General features: G+C 45.2%; 1 protein-coding gene across 1 annotated transcript; it reads left to right on the forward strand.

Annotated features, from left to right (window-relative positions):
- Positions 1-472: 472 nt before the first annotated feature.
- On the forward strand, positions 473-8,390 carry PROK2 (prokineticin 2). The gene is made up of 3 exons (XM_040408046.1): positions 473-553; positions 3,960-4,085; positions 7,625-8,390. Exons 1-3 carry the CDS (start codon positions 473-475, stop codon positions 7,748-7,750), a joined length of 333 nt encoding a protein of 110 aa, XP_040263980.1. The 3' UTR covers positions 7,751-8,390.
- Positions 8,391-20,704: the final 12,314 nt, after the last annotated feature.

Below are 20,704 nucleotides of genomic sequence, written 5' to 3' on the forward strand. Positions count from 1 at the left end.
CACTCTAGTGCCACCTCTGATGTATTCTCTGTTTCTGATTTTGTTTTTCCATTTACATCACCACAACGAGGGATGAGCATCAAAACAGAAATGAAATAACCTTGTAAACGGAGCTTCTCAGAATCGTGACTTCTGATGCTAATTTCTCCTACGACCAATGGAGAGAGGCGCAGAGGCTGGTGGGTGTCCTACTACATCGTTGTAGCTGAGCTTTATCTTCTCTCTGAGTCATGGAGGTAGGTATGAATGGCAAGCTGAGCTTTATAACTGCTCAAGAAACTGGAGCAAGTGACCAAGCCACAACACACTTTCTTCAGCTCCTGCAAAGCCACCACCACCACCAAGTTTTCTGCTCTGACCATTCCCATTCTACATCGGTCTTCTCTTGACTTTTTGAGTTCACCCTGACATCCCCCAAGGAACTTTGCTTGGATATTTATCTTCTCTGTCTCCAACCTCCTTCGAAATTATTATGAGAAAAGTACAGTTGCTGTCCCTCCTGTTTGGTGCTTTACTGCTTCTAAAGTCTGGAGAAGGTGCAGTCATCACTGGGGTAAGTACAATGAAAACACTCCAAAAGATCACATCTTTGAGAATACCATCCTCTTATTAGACCAGATTTTCTGTGACAGATTTTCAGTTCCATATTGACTAACTTCTTTTAGAAGGCAACTTTCTAATGCAATTTTGGGTGGTTGACTCAAAGAGGTTTTCCTGTATTACTATTAAGTTCCATCGAGTCTGTTTCAACCTGATGACCATTTGAATAGTGTTTAAATGTCTTGTCTTCTCTTAGAGTCTTCTTAATAGTGTGTTCCCATCTGATTCCATAGATCTTCGAGGTCTTCTTCTTTGAGTCCATCAGATGTCCTTGGTCTATGTTGTTTTGAGGTTAAGAACACGTAGTCTATCATAAGTAGAACTTTCTTGGGTGCTTCAAAATGTTTCCATTCTTCATTTGAGGAGGCAGCAAGCTAAGAGAAGAACTTAGAGGTTATAGAATGGATGAGGAATCAGTAATGTGTGCTAGAATAACTATGTGGAGCACTATCTCATCCAACAGTCCAACAACGGACATTCTTATTTTTCATTCCAGGCTTGGCCACCTACTCTCTGATTCATACTTGGGTCTATATTTGGCCCTTGAGACCTCATATAAAAGTTTTGTCAATCCTTTTCTTCATCTACTGAGATTTTGCTCCTTGGATTGACCATTTTCTATGTAAACAAGCACCAGCCGACTGGGCTTTTTCAATTGCTTCAGTGTAGATGCAGGAGCATCCTGCTTGACTTGACTTCTACAGTTGAAGGTTCATGAAATTCTCCGGGAGGGTTTTCAAAACCAATTATAGGGTCTGTGAGATTGAGCCTCGCTGATTTATTAAGCCACAGAAAAATCCAAAAATATCCAAACAAAGTGAGCAAAGAAATAACATCCTGACCCAATATTTATCTCGGAGGCTAACGCTAGGAAGTGGAATAATAGTGGTCTCGAATAAGCTGTACAGATAATGGGATGGGTGACGGGTAGGATAAGATTTTAGAGGGGGCTCATCATCTACTGAACTACGTCATGGATCTGACCATTAGTGACTTCTGTTCCATCACTATCACATAGATGTAATTTTGAAAAGTCCATATTTTGGCTATTAGCATAAATGAATCCAGATGTTGTAGCCCAGCTCTCGGCTTAATCCTGGATATGGGACAATTTCGGTCAGAGAACACAATGTTACTTTGGGTGTACAGCAATTATGGAAGTGGGCCAAGTAATATTAACACATTAATGACTTAATGTTACTAAGTAGATAACCCTGGAATATTATGATCTCACCATAAGTGAAATTCCTTTAATCCGGCATTCATACGACCAGATGGACATGTAAGGGTGGAAAGCCCCCAGCCCAAAAAAAAACTAAGCCTCATCATTTTTATTTTTCCATGGCCTTCTGTTCATGGTCTTAGATTGCTGTGCAGTTCTGTTCTAGTATCCCACACCAGACATCAGATATTTCAGAATTTCTGGACGATGTGACCTTTTCTATTGTTATGGGTGGTGGACAGGGATGGTACTGCATAAGGGCCCTAGAGACAAGGGGGCCCCAGTACCACTATATAAATGTATACATTTGCATATGCATTTGAATCCATTACCATTGATCAGATAGATGTAAGGAGCTCTATGATGAGCCCCTGTTGAACAGCAAGGGGTCCACATATTCTGGCACATGCCCCCCCCATGTCCTCCACCGGTAGTCTGTGACAACCACTAAAGACAGCCACTACAGTACTCATACGACTCTGAAATATGAAGTCTGCTGCGCAATCAGGGCTGAATGATACAGAGAGTAAACTAGGCAGTTGCTTTGGGCCTCCACCTATTAGGGGCCATAAAAAAAAGTACTATTTTTTTTTCCCATCCTAGAAAAAAGCCATCATATAGAGATATTCTCTTTTAGAGGGGGAGGGAACCTAATGTTTTTGCCCAGCCGCCTGAGCCCACTCCCCATGACCAGAGTGTAATTCTTCATTGTCGTGCATTCGCGGTGTGTAGAAAGCTGGGTGTCAGTACAGGAGACCAAGGCGACTCAATGGAAAATGAACTGCTATTTTATAGGGATGTTTTTTGATTTGGGTGTGATGCCAGCAATGAATGGGTTAACGGTCCATTCGCACGTATTGGATTGCTATGCCGTGGTAATCAAACCCGTCGCTCGGATGGGATAAAGTGTTCCCTGAATATTTACGTTTTTTGTCATCGGCGTCATTGGTTTCCTAGAAATCAGCTTTAGATATTACGTGGGCGTCGCTCTCATTACTTTACATTACACGGACCGAGAGACCGCCAAGACGTCATCACATTATGTCCCCGGGGGGGGGGGGGGGGGGGGTCCTGTAGAGAGACGTAGGCTCATTGTCATGCAATCGTCATATGCTACACCAGAGGTGACGGCAACCTCAAGAATGGAAGCCTGGGATATATTTTAGCATGTTCCTCACCCTAACCTCAAACCTAGTTCTGACCTCAAGACAATCCTGCTGCTTTCTTACGGAAACAGCGCCACACCTGTCCATAGGTTGCACCTAGTATTGCAGCTCGGCTTCATTGGAGTGAGCCGCAATACCGCATGCAACCTGTGGAGAGGTGTGGCGCTGTATTCGGAAAAAAGTCGCCGTGATTTTCCAGTCCTGTGCATCCCTTTTAATGTTCAGAGCTTGTGACACAAATGATGGTCCAGATGAGGCTCCTAGCAGACAGGGGTGCACCTGAGGCGAAAACTAAAACGGCGCCCTCCCAATGCCAATTTCTTAACCTAACCCCTTTGCCACAATGGGAGCATAGCACCTACACAAGGGCGGCACCTCGCCATTTCTGTGTTCACCATAAAGGGTAGTGTCCGCATAGTCTGCTTGATTTAGCACAGCGCTAGGATCAGATCTAGATTTTCAAGAGCCAGAATAAAGGGCGCCAAGGGCATCCCGATCTTTTACTGTCATCGCCGCACCTAAGGTATAAGGGGCCATCTTGGTCGGCGCCATTGCACCTCCCCATCCTAGCCCAGCAGGGACCCGACAGTGTTGACCCCCGTCCCTGAACCCCTGATCGTGTCCCCCTCCCTAAAGGATTTGTAGAGCGAGAGGTTCCACATTGCCCATACCAAAGGGACTAAAAATTCAGCTGTCTTATGGTCAGCTCTGCTACATCGCTATGTATTGCATGGAATATCTCTTTAATATAAAAAATTTTCTGTTTTGTGCAAAAATATCCATGGCTGAACGTTAACATTGAGATTCTGCGCTCACCTTGTGCAGTAAAATCCTTGTGACCTCCAGAAAACATTTTTGCTGTATTTTTTTTCTGCTGTTACAAGGACTGCACATAATGCCATTCATTTTTGCTATTGTGTCTTTCTGCTTTTTGTTGCATGATTCCATTTTTATTTTTTTATTTTTTTTAGGCCTGTGAAAGGGATCTACAGTGTGGAGGAGGGATGTGCTGCGCCATCAGCCTCTGGATAAGAAGCTTACGGATGTGCACTCCTCTCGGTAATGAAGGAGATGACTGCCATCCATTAAGCCATAAAGTAAGTGCTCGCTGATAATTAACAGTCGTCGCTGCTAATTCCTCCTAATTGAGGATTGAAACGCCCAACCAATTGACTTTATTTGCAGTGTATATGAGGAACTGAGGAACGAGGGCTCACAAGAGCGTTACTGCTCTGTACAACTCTATGGGCCCCTTCTGTCTCAAAAATGAAAATGATACTACAGAGTCACTTTACTCCATAAAGGGGTTGTGCCCCCATTAAATGTTATTTTACTAAAATTTAGCATGAAAAGCTGGCGACTTCTGTAACTTACCATCTGTTACAAAAATGATCCAGTTGTGTGATATTCTCTTTATTTTATTATAATGGCGCCCCCTGGTGTTTATTCTGTACAGTAATATGCACATCCACCTACTAAGGTGGTCGCACATGCTCAGTTTCATCCTTCAACTTCAACTATTCCTATCTACTGTTAGAAGCTGTAACAGAGGGAGAGAGTTGAAGCAGAAGGACACTCCCCTCAAGCAGTGATAGGGAGAGAGCTGAAGCAGAAAGGACACTCCCCTCAAGCAGTGATAGGGAGAGAGCTACAGCAGAAGACGCTCCTCTCAAGCTGTGATAGGGAGAGAGCTGCAGAAGAACGGACACTCCCCCTGAGCTGTGATAGGGAGAGTGCTGCAGAAGAACGGACACTCCCCCTGAGCTGTGATAGGGAGAGAGCTGCAGAAGAACGGACACTCCCCCTGAGCTGTGATAGGGAGAGAGCTGCAGAAGAACGGACACTCCCCCTGAGCTGTGATAGGGAGAGAGCTGCAGAAGAACGGACACTCCCCCTGAGCTGTGATAGGGAGAGAGCTGCAGAAGAACGGACACTCCCCCTGAGCTGTGATAGGGAGAGAGATGCAGAAGAACGGACACTCCCCCTGATCTGTGATAGGGAGAGAGCTGCAGAAGAACGGACACTCCCCCTGAGCTGTGATAGGGAGAGAGCTGCAGAAGAACGGATACTCCCCCTGAGCTGTGATAGGGAGAGAGCTGCAGAAGAACGGACACTCCCCCTGAGCTGTGATAGGGAGAGAGCTGCAGAAGAACGGACACTCCCCCTGAGCTGTGATAGGGAGAGAGCTGCAGAAGAACGGACACTCCCCCTGAGCTGTGATAGGGAGAGAGCTGCAGAAGAACGGACACTCCCCCTGATCTGTGATTTTTCCCTTTAGAATAGACCTGGGCTGACCTTATGTGAATGCTGAGTTACGTCACATATTAATGCGGCCAGCTAATCCCATCTTAATATCCTATAGGGCAGACATGCAATTTATATGCTTTACATCAGTGCTCCGCCACCTGCGGCCCTCCAGCTGTTTTGCAACTACAACCTCCATCATCTGCCTGCGAGGGTATGCTGGATGTTGTAGTTCCACAAGGGCTGCGGACGGTAAGGCACTGCTTTCTGCGGATATGTGTGGATGATGAACTACAAGTTATGTTGAGTAACCAGCATCCTGTCGGGCGGTAACATACCAGGGTTTCACACCAGATCAGTTTTCCTGTCCTTGCCTTTCATATTGATGTCAGCTGGCAGCGAGTGAGGGCGATGCCAGCAACAAAGCAAAGGCCGCCTATTTAGTGAGATTTCCCCTATAATTCTCCTTCAGCCTCATCTCAGCATACGTTACTAATAAGAGGCGGCGGCGCTGTTAGGGTGGGTAGGAGGAAGGTGGGCTAGTTACAAAAATGTTTCACGTGTAGAGGCGTAACAGAAAAATCCTGCTCCCCAATGCAAACTCTGTAAGGGCAACGTTATTGAATTCCGTTATAACGGAATACTAGGACAGAATACAAAACGGAAGCCTTTAAGACACATTCCGTCTTGGGGAGAAATAACGGTTCCGTTTGATTACCGTTATACATGACGGAAAAAATAGTCCTGTCGACATCAGGAGCAGGGTTAAAACATCTAAAAAACCTCAGTCACAAAATAAATAACTAAATGTAATATAAAATTTTATTTATTTATGATAAAGAAATTACACAATAATCCAAATCCCATAAATTTTTTTAAAAGATTCCTATATAAGGGACCACTGCCGTACATATTATACTGAATAGTATCAATTACCAGGATTTTAATGTATACTGGATATTATCTAACGAAAGTAATAATTTGTACAATATAAAGGTAACCCAAAAAAGCTGTGAGCGAAACCCGTCGAGGTGCAATAGTGTCCACACTACTTTATATTATGCCCCAGGCTTTTCTGTATTTATTTTCTTAGGCACTTTATTAAGGAAGTTTGCACTTTGTAGTAAAGATCTAGCTGGGTGTTACCAGTTGGGGGGGTGTCCCTGCACAGTCTGACAATGGCAGCACTAATTGGATAATGTCAGACTTCGCAGGGACACACCCCCAACTGGTAACACCCATCCGAACCTTTATTGCAAACTGTCGGCAATTCATTCATAACTTCTAGCAGGAATAATAAAGGAATGGCACAACTTACAGTCATACGATGTACCTGAATTGGTATTACATGGGGAATGTGAATAGTTGCTAGGAGTGGTGACAGGTATTCTTAAAAAAACAAAACAAAAAAACATTTATATATTTAATGGCGTTTTTGTTCACACATTTTTAAGAAATGCCTGAAAAAAACACCATAGGCAGCGCATGTAGTGATTTAAAACGCTACGTACACCTTTGGAGGCAATTTTTTTTAATGATTGCATGCTACTCATTTTTGACTAAAAATCGTTTGGTTTTTTTTAAATGGCTTTTATTAAAAATATTAAGCCGTTCTGTCACAGTGGGTTAACTGTTTTTCTAGATGTGTGACTGGTACTTTCACTTTGTGCCGCTCATCTAATAACACTCATCTCTAAACTTCTGAGAGGTCATAAACACTTATTTAAGCCACGTTCTTATCAGTAAGATAAGTACTGAGCTATAATGAGTGTTTATAAGGTCAGAGAGCAGAAAAAAAGGAGTCCGTCTGCTCCTGGTCTGACGGAAAAGACAAAAAATCCAAAGGGGGCTACTAAGAGCTTCTCAGCTCTGTACAGAAAAAAAGGACACCATATTTTTAATAAAAACTAATTTTTAACTCAAAATGAGTACAAAGCAATAGTACAAAAAACTGCCCTAAAGGTGTACATATCCTTTAAAAAAAATTATCCCCCCCCCCCAAAAAAATAAACTTAAAATTTTAAAAAGCTGCTAAAAAAACATGTTTTTCTGTGGTTCAACACTCCTATAACTTTACAGCCAATATTTAGAAGTATAATCTAGAAAAAAAAAAAGCACCAAAAATGTATGTAAAAAAAAAAAGTTGGCAAAAACACCAGTATTCAAGTGAAGTCTTTTGCTTTTGGATCCATCCACTGTGTTTTTTCCAGCACCAGAACAGCTGATCAGTAGGGGTCCATGGAGTTGGACCCCCACCGATCTAACATTGAGGTCTTCATCAAAATCCAGAACCCGTAGAACCCTTTTAAACTGTAAATGTAGAGTTTTGGAAAGTACCGACATTAGACAATCGAGTCCATCATCATCATCCGTGTCTCCTTTTTTCCTGCAGACTCCTTTTTTGGGAAAGAGAATGCATCACACTTGTCCATGTCTACCGAACCTGAGCTGCACCAGGCTGGATGACGCCACCTATAAATGCCTGCCCTTCCTAAACAGCAACGATATTTACTTCTAGGAGATTCCAGCCAATGTCAGCCGTGAAGAAATGTGATGGTGAAGGACGGATGTCTACCGCCGAACAATTGTTCTGCAAACTTCTCTCCATGTTGAAGCCTAAAGACGCATTAGACTAGCTAGACCTCATGTATGACATCACGTTCTTGTCGCTTATAGCAACCAATCAGAGTTCAGTATTTATGTTGAAAACACACTAGAAATATGAACAACCCCTGACTGGTTTCTATGGGCATCAAGGCAGCCATTCCCTGTGGCCATCTGACTGATCGTAGATGGTCACCAAAGCTCCACTACAGGGTGTCCAGTAAACCCAATGCCCCGTTGAGGTATAAGAAGGGTCAAATCACTTAAAGGGGAAACCCCAGTCAAAAACAATCTGGCATAGATATATGTGAGAAGATCACATTGGAGACATCTACAAGGTCGGGCCACCACTGATTTCCAGAAAGGAATATAATTTATTAACTGTGAACCCCTTCGGCACTGCTCGGAGATTTATGTTGAAATCCAGCAGAACGTTGTATATCAAATTCACTGATCTGATTGGTCCTTTGCTTAAAGGGGATTTCTGGGACTGTAATATTTGCCTCTTGATAGGTCATCAATATCAGATTAGTGAGGGTCTGACTCCCGACACCTGTTAGAACAAGTCCCAGAACAGTGTGGCTCCGTACACCGGGCAGTGAATGGCACTGTGGTGCTTCCTCCATTCACTTAAAGTGGTTTTCTGAGATTTTTTAACTTGGTCATCAGTATCTGATCGGTGGGGATTCTGATGATCTACCCAGAGAATAGGACATTAGTTAAAAAATCTCGGACAACCCCTTTAAATTGGAGCAGCGCTTCTGTACCACTCAAGATTAGAATATTCTGTCAGATTTCCAATGGCTGAAATCTCTGAGTGGTGCCAAAGGGGCTTATTAACACTACAATTTTTTTCATTTGTATCTATAACACAATAAAAATACCTTTTTCTAGCGCTAGACATTTCACTTGCCCCCATAAAGTATTCTTTCCCAGTCCCATTCTTGACCGATTCAAAGGGGTTGTCCGAGATTTACAAAAAAAGGGTCCCCCTTATTCCCTCCAGAAACAGCACCACTCTCATCCATGGGCTGTGCTTGGCTTCGCACATCAGTCCCATTCACTTGAATAGGGATAAGCTGCAACCTACGGGGGTAACACTATTTCTGGGGGGACATTTTGACAATCCCTTTATATATTCCAAGCTGTTTAGAATTGTGCTTTGGTGAATCACTCCTTGAGGGAATCTGTCACTAAACTGACCCTCTATGTACCCCCATCAGCAGACTGGCAGAATGAAGGTAGCACCTTCTAGCTAATTGTTACCAGGGTCAGTCTAGTAGCAGAAATCATACAGTGTAGCAGATTTCCTGAATAAATGTAACAATTCTGACATCCATTGTTGTGATAAAGTATTTCCATGTAAATAGAGTAAATATTTAATTTAATTTTACAGTATTTATGAATAAAATGTAATAATTTTACACTGGTGAAGTCACATATAAATCTCCAGGAACCCGCCACGTCCTGCTCTGTATTGTGTCACTCTGGATTTATATTGAGGTGTATAATAGTTCTGTATCAGAATAACAACATCGTCTCTGGAAACCTTTACCTATATTGTTTGGTGATATTCTATTATGATGTATGTTGGTGCAATATCAACATTTTACTACTGGCCCATGTCAAGGGCTGCATCCTCTGTACTGCGCGGTGGAACACGGTATAGAAATAACAAGTAACAAACCATAAAAACTGTTTATCTAATCAGACATTTATCCACTGCGGATTGTAAAAAAAAAAACATAAACTAAACATAAAGAAAATGAGGGGAAGAAGTTGGGAAAACCCTTTAGAGATTTTCCACTATATAACATAAACTCTATTTACTTTAATCTATTTATCCCTATAGTAAACGTTAATATTTTAACAGCAGGTCATTTTTAGGTCCAAAATTCTGTGCTGATTAATTTCATAGCATATCTTTATAGTGGAGGGAGCTAATTTTTTATGACACAGAGCTCCAAAATAATAAAATTCTGCCTGCCTACAGGCACCACTAGGGGGACCTTACTGCATACTGTTTATCAAAGTCAATAATTGCACAGCACGTAGTCAGCTCCCCCTAGTGGTGGCTGCTGGCAGCTAGAACTTTCTCATGTAACTTTGTCTATACAGGGGATTAGGAGCTCTGGATTAGGAAAAGGAGCTCAAATCACTTGGTAGATATACAATGGAATTAATAATTTAATTACAAAAGTTTGAAGCTGTCTACATAACACACACACACACATATATATATATATATATAAAAAGAATAAAGTGGCAGCACCGTCTCTAATGCAAACAAGGGGGGTGCAGCTGGCCCAATATGGATATTAGCAAGTCCAATGCATAAAAGTCCAAAAAGTGGGCAGCACTCCATAAGATAAAAAAGTACAAAAATCTTTATTTACCCAAACAGGACATGCGACGTTTCGGCTCTATGCTGGAGCCTTTCTCAAGCTTGAGAAAATGCTCCAGCATAGAGCCGAAACGTTGCATGTCCTGTTTGGGTAAATAAAGATTTTTGTACTTTTTTATCTTATGGAGTGCTGCCCACTTTTTTGACATATATATATACTGTGTGTGTGTGTGTATGTATGTATATATACACTCACCTAAAGAATTATTAGTGCCCCCATACTAATACGGTGCTGGACCCCCTTTTGCCTTCAGAACTGCCTTAATTCTACGTGGCATTGATTCCACAAGGTGCTGATAGCATTCTTTAGAAATGTTGGCCCATATTGATAGGATAGCATCTTGCAGTTGATGGAGATTTGAGGGATGCACATCCAGGGCACGAAGCTCCCGTTCCACCACATCCCAAAGATGCTCTATTGGGTTGAGATCTGGTGACTGTGGGGGCCATTTTAGTACAGTGAACTCATTGTCATGTTCAAGAAACCAATTTGAAATGATTCGAGCTTTGTGACATGGTGCATTATCCTGCTGGAAGTAGCCATCAGAGGATGGATACATGTTCTCATTCTGTTTACGCCAAATTTGGACTCTACCATTTGAATGTCTCAACAGAAAACGAGACTCATCAGACCAGGCAACATTTTTCCAGTCTTCAACAGTCCAATTTTGGTGAGCTCGTGGAAATTGTAGCCTCTTTTTCCTATTTGTAGTGGAGATGAGTGGTACCCGGTGGGGTCTTCTGCTGTTGTAGCCCACCCGCCTCAAGGTTGTGCATGTTGTGGCTTCACAAATGCTTTGCTGCATACCTCGGTTCTAACGAGTGGTTATTTCAGTCAACGTTGCTCTTCTATCAGCTTGAATCAGTCGGCCCATTCTCCTCTGACCTCTAACATCCACAAGGCATTTTTGCCCACAGGACTGCCGCATACTGGATGTTTTTCCCTTTTCACACAATTCTTTGTAAACCCTAGAAATGGTTGTGCGTGAAAATCCCAGTAACTGAGCAGATTGTGAAATACTCAGACCGGCCCGTCTGGCACCAACAACCATGCCACGCTCAAAATTGCTTAAATCACCTTTCCCATTCTGACATTCAGTTTGGAGTTCAGGAGATTGTCTTGACCAGGAGCACCCCCCTAAATGCATTGAAGCAACTGCCATGTGATTGGTTGACTAGATAATTGCATTAATGAGAAATAGAACAGGTGTTCCTAATAATTCTTTAGGTGAGTGTGTGTATATATATACACTGCTCAAAAAAATAAAGGGAACACTTAAACAACACAATGTAACTCCAAGTCAATCACACTACTGTGAAATCAAACTGTCCACTTAGGAAGCAACACTGAGTGACAATTAATTTCACATGCTGTTATGCAAATGGGATAGACAACAGGTGGAAATTATAGGCAATTAGCAAGACACCCCCAATAAAGGAGTGGTTCTGCAGGTGTTGACCACAGACCACTTCTCAGTTCCTATGCTTCTGGCTGATGTTTTGGTCACTTTTGAATGCTGGCGGTGCTTTCACTCTAGTGGTAGCATGAGACGGAGTCTACAACCCACACAAGTGGCTCAGGTAGTGCAGCTTATCCAGGATGGCACATCAATGCAAGCTGTGGCAAGAAGGTTTGCTGTGTCTGTCAGCGTAGTGTCCAGAGCATGCAGGCGCTACCAGGAGACAGGCCAGTACATCAGGAGACGTGGAGGAGGCCGTAGGAGGGCAACAACCCAGCAGCAGGACCACTACCTCCGCCTTTGTGCAAGGAGGAACAGGAGGAGCACTGCCAGAGCCCTGCAAAATGACCTCCAGCAGGCCACAAATGTGCATGTGTCTGCTCAAACGGTCAGAAACAGACTCCATGAGGGTGATATGAGGGCCCGACGTCCACAGGTGGGGGTTGTGCTTACAGCCCAACACCATGCAGGACGTTTGGCATTTGCCAGAGAACACCAAGATTGGCAAATTCGCCACTGGCGCCCTGTGCTCTTCACAGATGAAAGCAGGTTCACACTGAGCACATGTGACAGACGTGACAGAGTCTTGAGACGCCGTGGAGAACGTTCTGCTGCCTGCAACATCCTCCAGCATGACCGGTTTGGCATTGGGTCAGTAATGGTGTGGGGTGGCATTTCTTTGGAGGGCCGCACAGCCCTCCATGTGCTCGCCAGAGGTAGCCTGACTGCCAGTAGGTACCGAGATGAGATCCTCAGACCCCTTGTGAGACCATATGCTGGTGCGGTTGGCCCTGGGTTCCTCCTAATGCAAGACAATGCTAGACCTCATGTGGCTGGAGTGTGTCAGCAGTTCCTGCAAGACGAAGGCATTGATGCTATGGACTGGCCCGCCCGTTCCCCAGACCTGAATCCAATTGAGCACATCTGGGACATCATGTCTCGCTCTATCCACCAACGTGACGTTGCACCACAGACTGTCCAGGAGTTGGCAGATGCTTTAGTCCAGGTCTGGGAGGAGATCCCTCAGGAGACCGTCCGCCACCTAATCAGGAGCATGCACAGGCGTTGTAGGGAGGTCATACAGGCACGTGGAGGCCACACACACTACTGAGCCTCATTTTGACTTGTTTTAAGGACATTACATCAAAGTTGGATCAGCCTGTAGTGTGTTTTTCCACTTTAATTTTGAGTGTGACTCCAAATCCAGACCTCCAAGGGTTGAAAAATTTGATTTCCATTTTTTAATTTTTGTGTGATTTTGTTGTCAGCACATTCAACTATGTAAAGAACAAAGTATTTCAGAAGAATATTTAATTAATTCAGATCTAGGATGTGTTATTTTTGTGTTCCCTATATTTTTTTGAGCAGTGTATATATATATATATATATATATGTAGGCATTCATGTCACAGTGCAGTTCACCGTGACGTGTGTTGTCGTGCAGGCTGGCTGCAGGCTCCCTAGCGTACTTGCTGCAGGTTGCCTCCTGTGCCGGCTGGTTGCTAGGGGCTGCATGTTGGCTGCGGTATCTAGTGTGAACCTTCCCGTGTACGTTTGTACCCCTTTGACTGTATCTGTATTCTGTTCTGTGTATCCGTGTATGCTGTTGCAGGGGCAACGTCCGGTTCTGTTCCTGTGTGGCTGTCTGTCTGAGCTCCATTTCTGATGGGGTTAACTTCCCCTGTCTGCTGTGCCTGGGTGTGTCTTTCTAGGTGCCTCCTTACCCAGCTAGATAGACCTGTAGCTGTGGTTTTGGGGGTCAGTCTTTGTCAGTCTGTCCTGAGTCCTGTCTGCTGCTGCTAGGTTGCACCTCGCTTCTGTTCCTGGGGGTGTCACCTGGTTTTGCATTGTTAGTCTCTGTTCTTCTGTACCTGCTCTGTTCTGGTGTATTTGATATTTCCTGTTCTGATCTGTTCCTGCTCTGTATGATGTTATTTGTTCCTGTTGTGTTCCATGTTTTCGCCTAGCAGAGCGTAACTGAATCCTTTATTTGTTTCTGCCTGTTTGTTCTGTTTATGTCTGCCTCCGAAAGGGGGTTCCTGGCTTCCCCAGAGGGGGAATCACTAACTGTGTGTTCCTCTGGTTCTGTTTGTCTGTTCCATTGGAGGTTCCACCAGCCTGTGCCTGGCAGGTAGAGGCCAAGTGTACCGGGACTTTCCTGTAGGTGCTACCAGTGAGCCCTCGGTCCAGTCATCCCCACCATCTGGGGCTCTGTGAAGTACGGGGCTCACTGGCTCCGCCATCCGGGTTTTGCTGTGGTCGGCCTGTGCACTTGGTTCTGTGGTATCGTTACCACTTCTGTTTACCTGCTTTTCTGTCATGTCTGTTCTGTTGCCTGTGACCTGCTCATATGACGTCACAGAGGTCTGCCTTGGACCCCCAGCACGTAACAATTCACTGTAAAGGGTTTTATGAGTTAGAAATACTTTTCCAATTTCTTTCACAAACCGTGCCTCTGTACGCTTACGCGTTTCCGTCATAGCATGATATAGGTTTCCACGCGTCTTCAATGACTGCCAGCCAAATAGTTGTTCGACCAACAGTTATTCCTTTGGATGCTGCCGTCCACATGCACACTTGGTTTGGCCCGGTGTATGTGTTCTGATTGGGCAGAGGGGAGAAAGCCACTGCCAAGATGCCTCATAGGGACGTAATTACAATGGAAGCAGGGGAATCGGCTGCTACGGGGCCCAAACTCAGGGGCCCAGGAGGAGGACAAATGGATTTATTTTCAGGGCCCAGAGAGTTGTGAATATGGTGCTCTTAGTCCTAGCATTGATATTACTCACCACTCCCTGGTATACTTCTCCAGGCGCCTGCACTGCAGTAAGTCCTGGCAGCGCAGATCTTAAGGATGGGACGTAGTGGACGTAGGAGCGCACTATGACCTGTTGTTGTGCAACGTCAGGTCACAGTGCATGCCTAGACGCAGTGCTGCATGAAGAGCAGAGGTGCCCGCAGGAGGAGAAGAGAGGTGAGTATTTTTTTTTGTCCAATCTAAGGGTCTGCATTAAGGGGACCGAGTGGGGTCCCGTTCAAAAATTTGCTGTGGAGCCCAGTCAGTTCTAGTTACGCCACAGATTCCTCTGGTGGTGCCTTTCATCCATGAGAACAAAAGGATTGGGCATTGAAATTCAAGATGCCAAACCTGTTCCTCATCATTTCAAAAGAAAGTCGGAAGGCCCACATACGATAGGATAAGATAGTTGGCAGGTTCCTCTGACATTGGCAGGTTTTTGACGACTTCGCTGATGTCGCCCAGCATCTGGCTGTTTGCACCCTAAACTTTAAGGAGGTTATCCAACCCCTAAAATGCCTCCCCAAATGCCCGGCCCCTCACACAGATTGTACTTACCTCACTCCCTGCCACCCATGTCGCTTCTGACGCCCGCATAGTCGCCGCTGCATCTCCCGTGACGTGCACGAGCCTCCCTAGCGTCACCCGCAATGTTAGGGAGGCTCATTCCCGTCATGGCCTGCTATTGTCTAATCCCCCCCCCCCCCCCCCACAGCCGGATGTTGGCATTTGCGCGCCGGGGAGATGCAGCGGCAACCGTATAGGGATCAGGAGCGACGTGGGTGGTAGGGAGCAAGGTAAGTACATAGCCCTAGCTAACCCCTTTAAGATAAAACTGATGGATGGTGATAAATATATAATTGGGTCAAGTTTAGGACGACAAAGATTACAAAAATAGGGGTCCCTGAGCTCCCTGTCTGAATGGAGCGGTAGTGTGTATGTGTGACCACCGATCCATTCACGCTCTTGTAGGAGCACCGAGCGCAGCACTATATCCAGTTGTCCTATAAGTGTATGGACTGGTGGGGGGTGGTCTTGCATGGGCACTACTGGCCCATTCACACAGGGGACTCGGGGACCAGTCGGACCCCCAGCAACCATACATTTATTCTTTGGATATGTGATGAATGTTGTTCCTGAGCCAATTATTGCAGTAGATATAATTCCCCAGGATCCCAAAACCCTAGGATCAGGTAGTGGGATCTGACCTCCAGCGTCTGCTTTAATCCAAGGAATTCATACAAAACAATCACTTGAATAAATCATTTTCTTGAATAGGTTTATTGAAAACAAGTCGATATGAAATATGAGCACGTTACACGTCAAATGTTACAAGATTTTTTTTTTTTATCGCATTGCAAAAATTGTTTCCATCTTTAAAATTGGCTTTTTGGAAAGAAAGTGTCATTTTTTATTTTCAAGTCCTTTTATAAAAGAGTTTAGAAAGAGCTTGTATAAAAGGGGGACGAGGCGTGAATTCAGTATAACAATGCATAGAAGTGATGAAAGTCCACGGAAATCCTCCAAAGTGACAAACATTAGTATTTACAGGTTAATTGGATAAATACGGCCAAATATCATTAGCAAAAAAATCCCACAATATCATATAAATATCATGACAAGCAACAAAATGACCAAGTGTATTGTATTAAAGGGGTCTACCAGTTTACAAAACCCATTTTCATACAGTTAATAGAGGGGGGTTCTCAGTTCAGAGCGGTTACAAAGAGCGTCTCTTCCTCCTGTCCTGTATTCACAGAATCGTGCACTGTGTAATGCTTCATTTCCCCTGCGGAGGCACTGCAGGGAAATTGAACACTTTCTGCCAGATTTACCCAGAGAATACAGCTGATTGCTGGGGGTCTCAGCAGAGCGACACTTTATGATCAGCCGATTGTCATCCTAAGGCCTCTTTCACACATCGGTGACTCAAGGACGGACGTGTGCTGTCCGTGGTCTCTACAGACCGCTCACACATCCATTGGCTTTAATGTGTGTGTGTTCACACATCAGTGCGTCCATTCCCCTGATTATGGATTCCTCACGCACATTATAGTCTGAAGGTCCGTGAAAACCGCGGACCATCCGTGTTTGGCCCGTGGTTTTCACAGACCATTGGTGCTCTCATTCACACGACCGTAGGCCGTCTGCGCCCATGCTGAAGACCGCAAATTGTGGTCCGCAATGCACGGGCACCGACTGTATGAATCCCATATTGCGGCATGGGCCCATCGACTTGAACGCAAAATATACGACAAAAGATAGGACGGAAGCACGGACCCAAAAGGCCACGGAAACGCATTGACGTGCTTTTATGGGCTTCCGTTCCGTGCCTCCACTTTGCGCCGTATATTACGGAACCATTCAAGTCGCCGATTGTGGTCCACAATAGGGGCACAGACGGCCTACAGATGAGCCCTAATAGTGTCCATGGAATACGGATGACATGCGGCAAAAAATGGACCAAACATGGATCCTTCATGTACATATTTACGGATGAACCACGGACTATCTTGTTACGGATGTCACGTGTAGGCCTAACAAGTAGGGATTGTCCAAAGAGGGGAACAGAGAATGACAAGGGTGAGTCCAGGGCGGTCACTAAAGGATAGAAGCAGGGGCGTAACGATCGCGGTCGCAGGGGGTGCGACTGCGACTGGGCCCGACGGGGGGAGGGGGCCCGCTGTACTAACATGTAATGAAGAGCTGTGACGGGGCCCGGCATGAAGTACAGTGACAATGCCAGCCCCGTCAGGGCGCTCCATTACACGTTTAATATTATGAGGCAAGGTGGGGGAGGTTTGCGCAGAGAGGGGGAGGAGGAAGAGGGGGGACGCGCGCACTCACTCATATACACTCGGCCCGGCAGTTCTTGTCACTGCCGGGCTGTCTCCAGATCATCAGTGAAGCAGGAGCTCTAGCGCTCCCTCTGCTTGCCGCACATCGCGCTGCTGGCTGTGGGAGGAGCTCTGAAGGCCCGGGAAACTGCCTTTAGTACAGCCAGCAGTGCGATGTCAGTGTGGCAGTGAAACATCAGGGAAGAGGGTAAGTATGTTTTTTTTTTTTTTTTGCAGACTGGGGGCAAAGGGGAAGGGGGGGCACAAAAGTGTGCATCTCTACTGAGGGGGCACCTAATCTGTCATAACTACTGTGAGGGGGGCACATATAAAGGCATTACTATGAGGGGGCACATATATCAACTACTGTGAGGGGGGGCACATAATCTGGCATAACCACTGTGAGGGGTACATATGTGGGCATATCTAATGTGAGGGGCACATAATCTAGCATAACCACTGTAGGGGGGCACGTATCTGGTCATTACTGTGAGGGGCAAATAATCTGGCATAACTACTGTGAGGGGGCACATATCTGGTCATAACTACTGTGAGGGGCACATATCTTGCTATATCCACTGTGAGGGGCACATATCTGGGCATATCCACTGTGAGGGGCACATATCTGGGCATATCCACTGTGAAGGGGGCACATATCTGGGCATAACTACTGTGAAGGGGGCACATATCTGGCATAAATACCGTGAGGGGGCACATATTTGGCATAACTACTGTTAGGGGGCACATATTTGGCATATCTACTGTTAGGGGGCACATATCTGGGCATAACTACTGTGACAGGAACAAAGGTGGGCTTAATTACTGTGAAAGGCCACAAGGTGGGCATTAGTACTGTGAGGGGCCACAATGTGGGCATTAGTACTGTGTGGTAGAACTTAGGGGAAATGTCCTAAATTACCCTGCTATACATTGGCATAGCTCAGTCTACCAGGCCAGCACAGCGCCCCCTGCTGGTGATTTCATAGGGGCAGTCACCATCCCTTCCTTATGTGATTATTCATTTTTTTCTCTATCACCACAGGGACCTTGTTCTGGATCCAGTGGATATCACGCCGAAGCCAGCGACACCCTGGATGAGGTAGGACCAGATTTTATTAGGACTGGGTTAGTGTAGCCATGCATTGGGCTTAGGGCTCTTTAACACGAGCGGATCCCGTGTGGCTAATCCGCTGTGTGAAAGAGTGCCAAGCCCCGCTCCGGACAGCAGAGACACGGAGCAGTAACATAATTGATAATGCTCTGTGCCTCTCTATGATCGTTTTGCTACAAACTCACAGTGACCACTTTATCTCACTGTGATTTTGTAGTAAAAAGGTCACAGAGAGGCACGGAGCATTATCAATCATGTTACTGCTCCGTGTCTCTTGGCCCTCATTCACGCAGCGGACTAACCACAAGGGAAAGAGCCCTTCGTAAGAAAATCTGCCGCTTCTTTGTAAAAAGGGGGGGGGGAAGCCCCGATCCAAAGTTTGCACTGGGGCCCATAACACTCTAGTTACGCCACTGGATAGAAGGAAGCAAAATGGAACTGGTTCTCCATAAGTGGTGGGCATAGTGGTCAGGGGGCACATACTAGGAAGACACTAGGTCACCTATAATGATGGGTGTTGCTACCAAGTATGGAAGTACAGGTAATATTACAAGACGGCCTTTCAAATAAAGGGCCAAGCACGTAATTCATGGACAGGATGAGTTTGCGAGAACAGCTCTTTCTCAGTAACCCTCTGTTTTGGCTAATAGAGAAGGCCCCCCCTATGACATCCATATTTACATTTTTTTGGATGATCCTAATGTAAATTAAATTACCAGTACCCATGTGGACGTGGGTTAAAAGGGTTTTCCGAAATTCTGACACTGATCAGCCGTTTGAGGAGGCTGTGATGCACGAGTAAAAGCCTCAGCCCCCCTCGCAGCTTACCAAGCACAGCGCCGTCCATTGAATAGTGGCTGTGCTTGGTATTGCAGCTCAGCCCCATTCACTTGAAGGAGACTGAGCTGAGTCTAGGCCCCGTGGCCAATGAACGTGATGTCTAGCAAAAGGCCATAGTTCTCCCCAGAGCGGCGCGGCCTCTTCAAACAGCTGATCGGTGGTCCCGCATGTCGTGTTCATGAGGATAGGTCAAAAATATCTGAATCTCTAAATAACCGGTAAGGCATGTTGTAGCTGCCAAGGTTGCCTCTCTGCTACATTCACTCTTGACTGCTTAAATTACATAGTTATAATGAGATAAGCTCTTAGGAACCCTTCCCAAATCATAAAATCGTAAAAGCTGCAGTACCGCGTTTAGCCACCAGGTGGTGAATGTAAGCCCTTCTCTTGATATAGCCAGGTTACAATGTCATTTGTGGACTATACAGAGTTCGTATTCAGTATACGTACAAAATATTGTATAAAGTCTGCGGCGTAATATGCGGTAGAATGTAAACATTATGAAAGCAGCAAGTTATGGCACAATGAAATCGACAAATTCCCACTTTACTATTACCTTTGTTATTAACACCATGCCTTCGCATCCCCCCCCCCTCGTCAGCACATCTCTAGGGGGAGATTTAGAAAAGTTAGTGCACAAAAGGAATGGAAGGGTTGCCCACGACGAACAGTCAGGTCGCTGCTTTCCCGTGCTGACGGCTGGAACCTGATTGGTCGCTATGGGCAGTAGCACGGATTATACGTGCAATGGATGTCTATGTCATTTGCAGACTCTGGGTTATAATAGCCCTATTATTATACATCACATACCGCACACAACTGTGTTTTTTTGTCCGCATCCAATCCGCATTTTTTGCAGATCCGATGCGGACTCATTCACTCCAATGCGGCAGAGAGTCCGGTAAGTCCGTTCCGCGACCCTGCAAAAAAAATAGAACATCCTATTCTTGTCCGTTTTGTGGACAAGGATAGGACACTTGTTAAGGAGTGAAAAGAAATGGCGGCCGATATCCGTGTTTTGCGGATCCGCGATTTGCGGAACGGCAATGGACTTGGGCATAACAGTGTATTGTATTGACCTCCATATTTTCACTGCTAGATATCGTTGGTTATAGCACCACAACTCCTAACATAGTTTTTCCCCATCATGTTAATATACAACTTTAAACACTATTAAAGAGAAAGGGTTAAAATGTGTACATAATATAACTGGTATGACTGATGTGTAATATCCAAATGGCAAAGCTTTCCCCAGGGGTATATCACATTTTTAAGCGCTGATTGGCGCATTTCGAGCCCTTAAATTCTGATGCGTTCCTGGTGGGCTTGTGCACCCACGCAGCAGCCAATCTGAAAAGGCAGAGCTGAAGTCTAAAGAATGTTATTTTAAAGGGACACGTCCAGCAAAAAATGTTTTTT

The sequence above is a fragment of the Bufo bufo genome, chromosome 9 (genome assembly GCF_905171765.1).
Source record: "Bufo bufo chromosome 9, aBufBuf1.1, whole genome shotgun sequence".
Taxonomy (NCBI): domain Eukaryota; kingdom Metazoa; phylum Chordata; class Amphibia; order Anura; family Bufonidae; genus Bufo; species Bufo bufo.

What these genes read in the sequence shown, in the direction of transcription:
- PROK2 (XM_040408046.1), top strand. Translation starts at nt 473, where the DNA reads ATGAGAAAAGTACAGTTGCTGTCCCTCCTGTTTGGTGCTTTACTGCTT. An exon ending in AAGGTGCAGTCATCACTGGG is followed by an intron (nt 554 to 3,959) that starts GTAAGTACAATG and finishes TATTTTTTTTAG; the next exon opens with GCCTGTGAAAGGGATCTACA. An exon ending in GCCATCCATTAAGCCATAAA is followed by an intron (nt 4,086 to 7,624) that starts GTAAGTGCTCGC and finishes TTTTTCCTGCAG; the next exon opens with ACTCCTTTTTTGGGAAAGAG.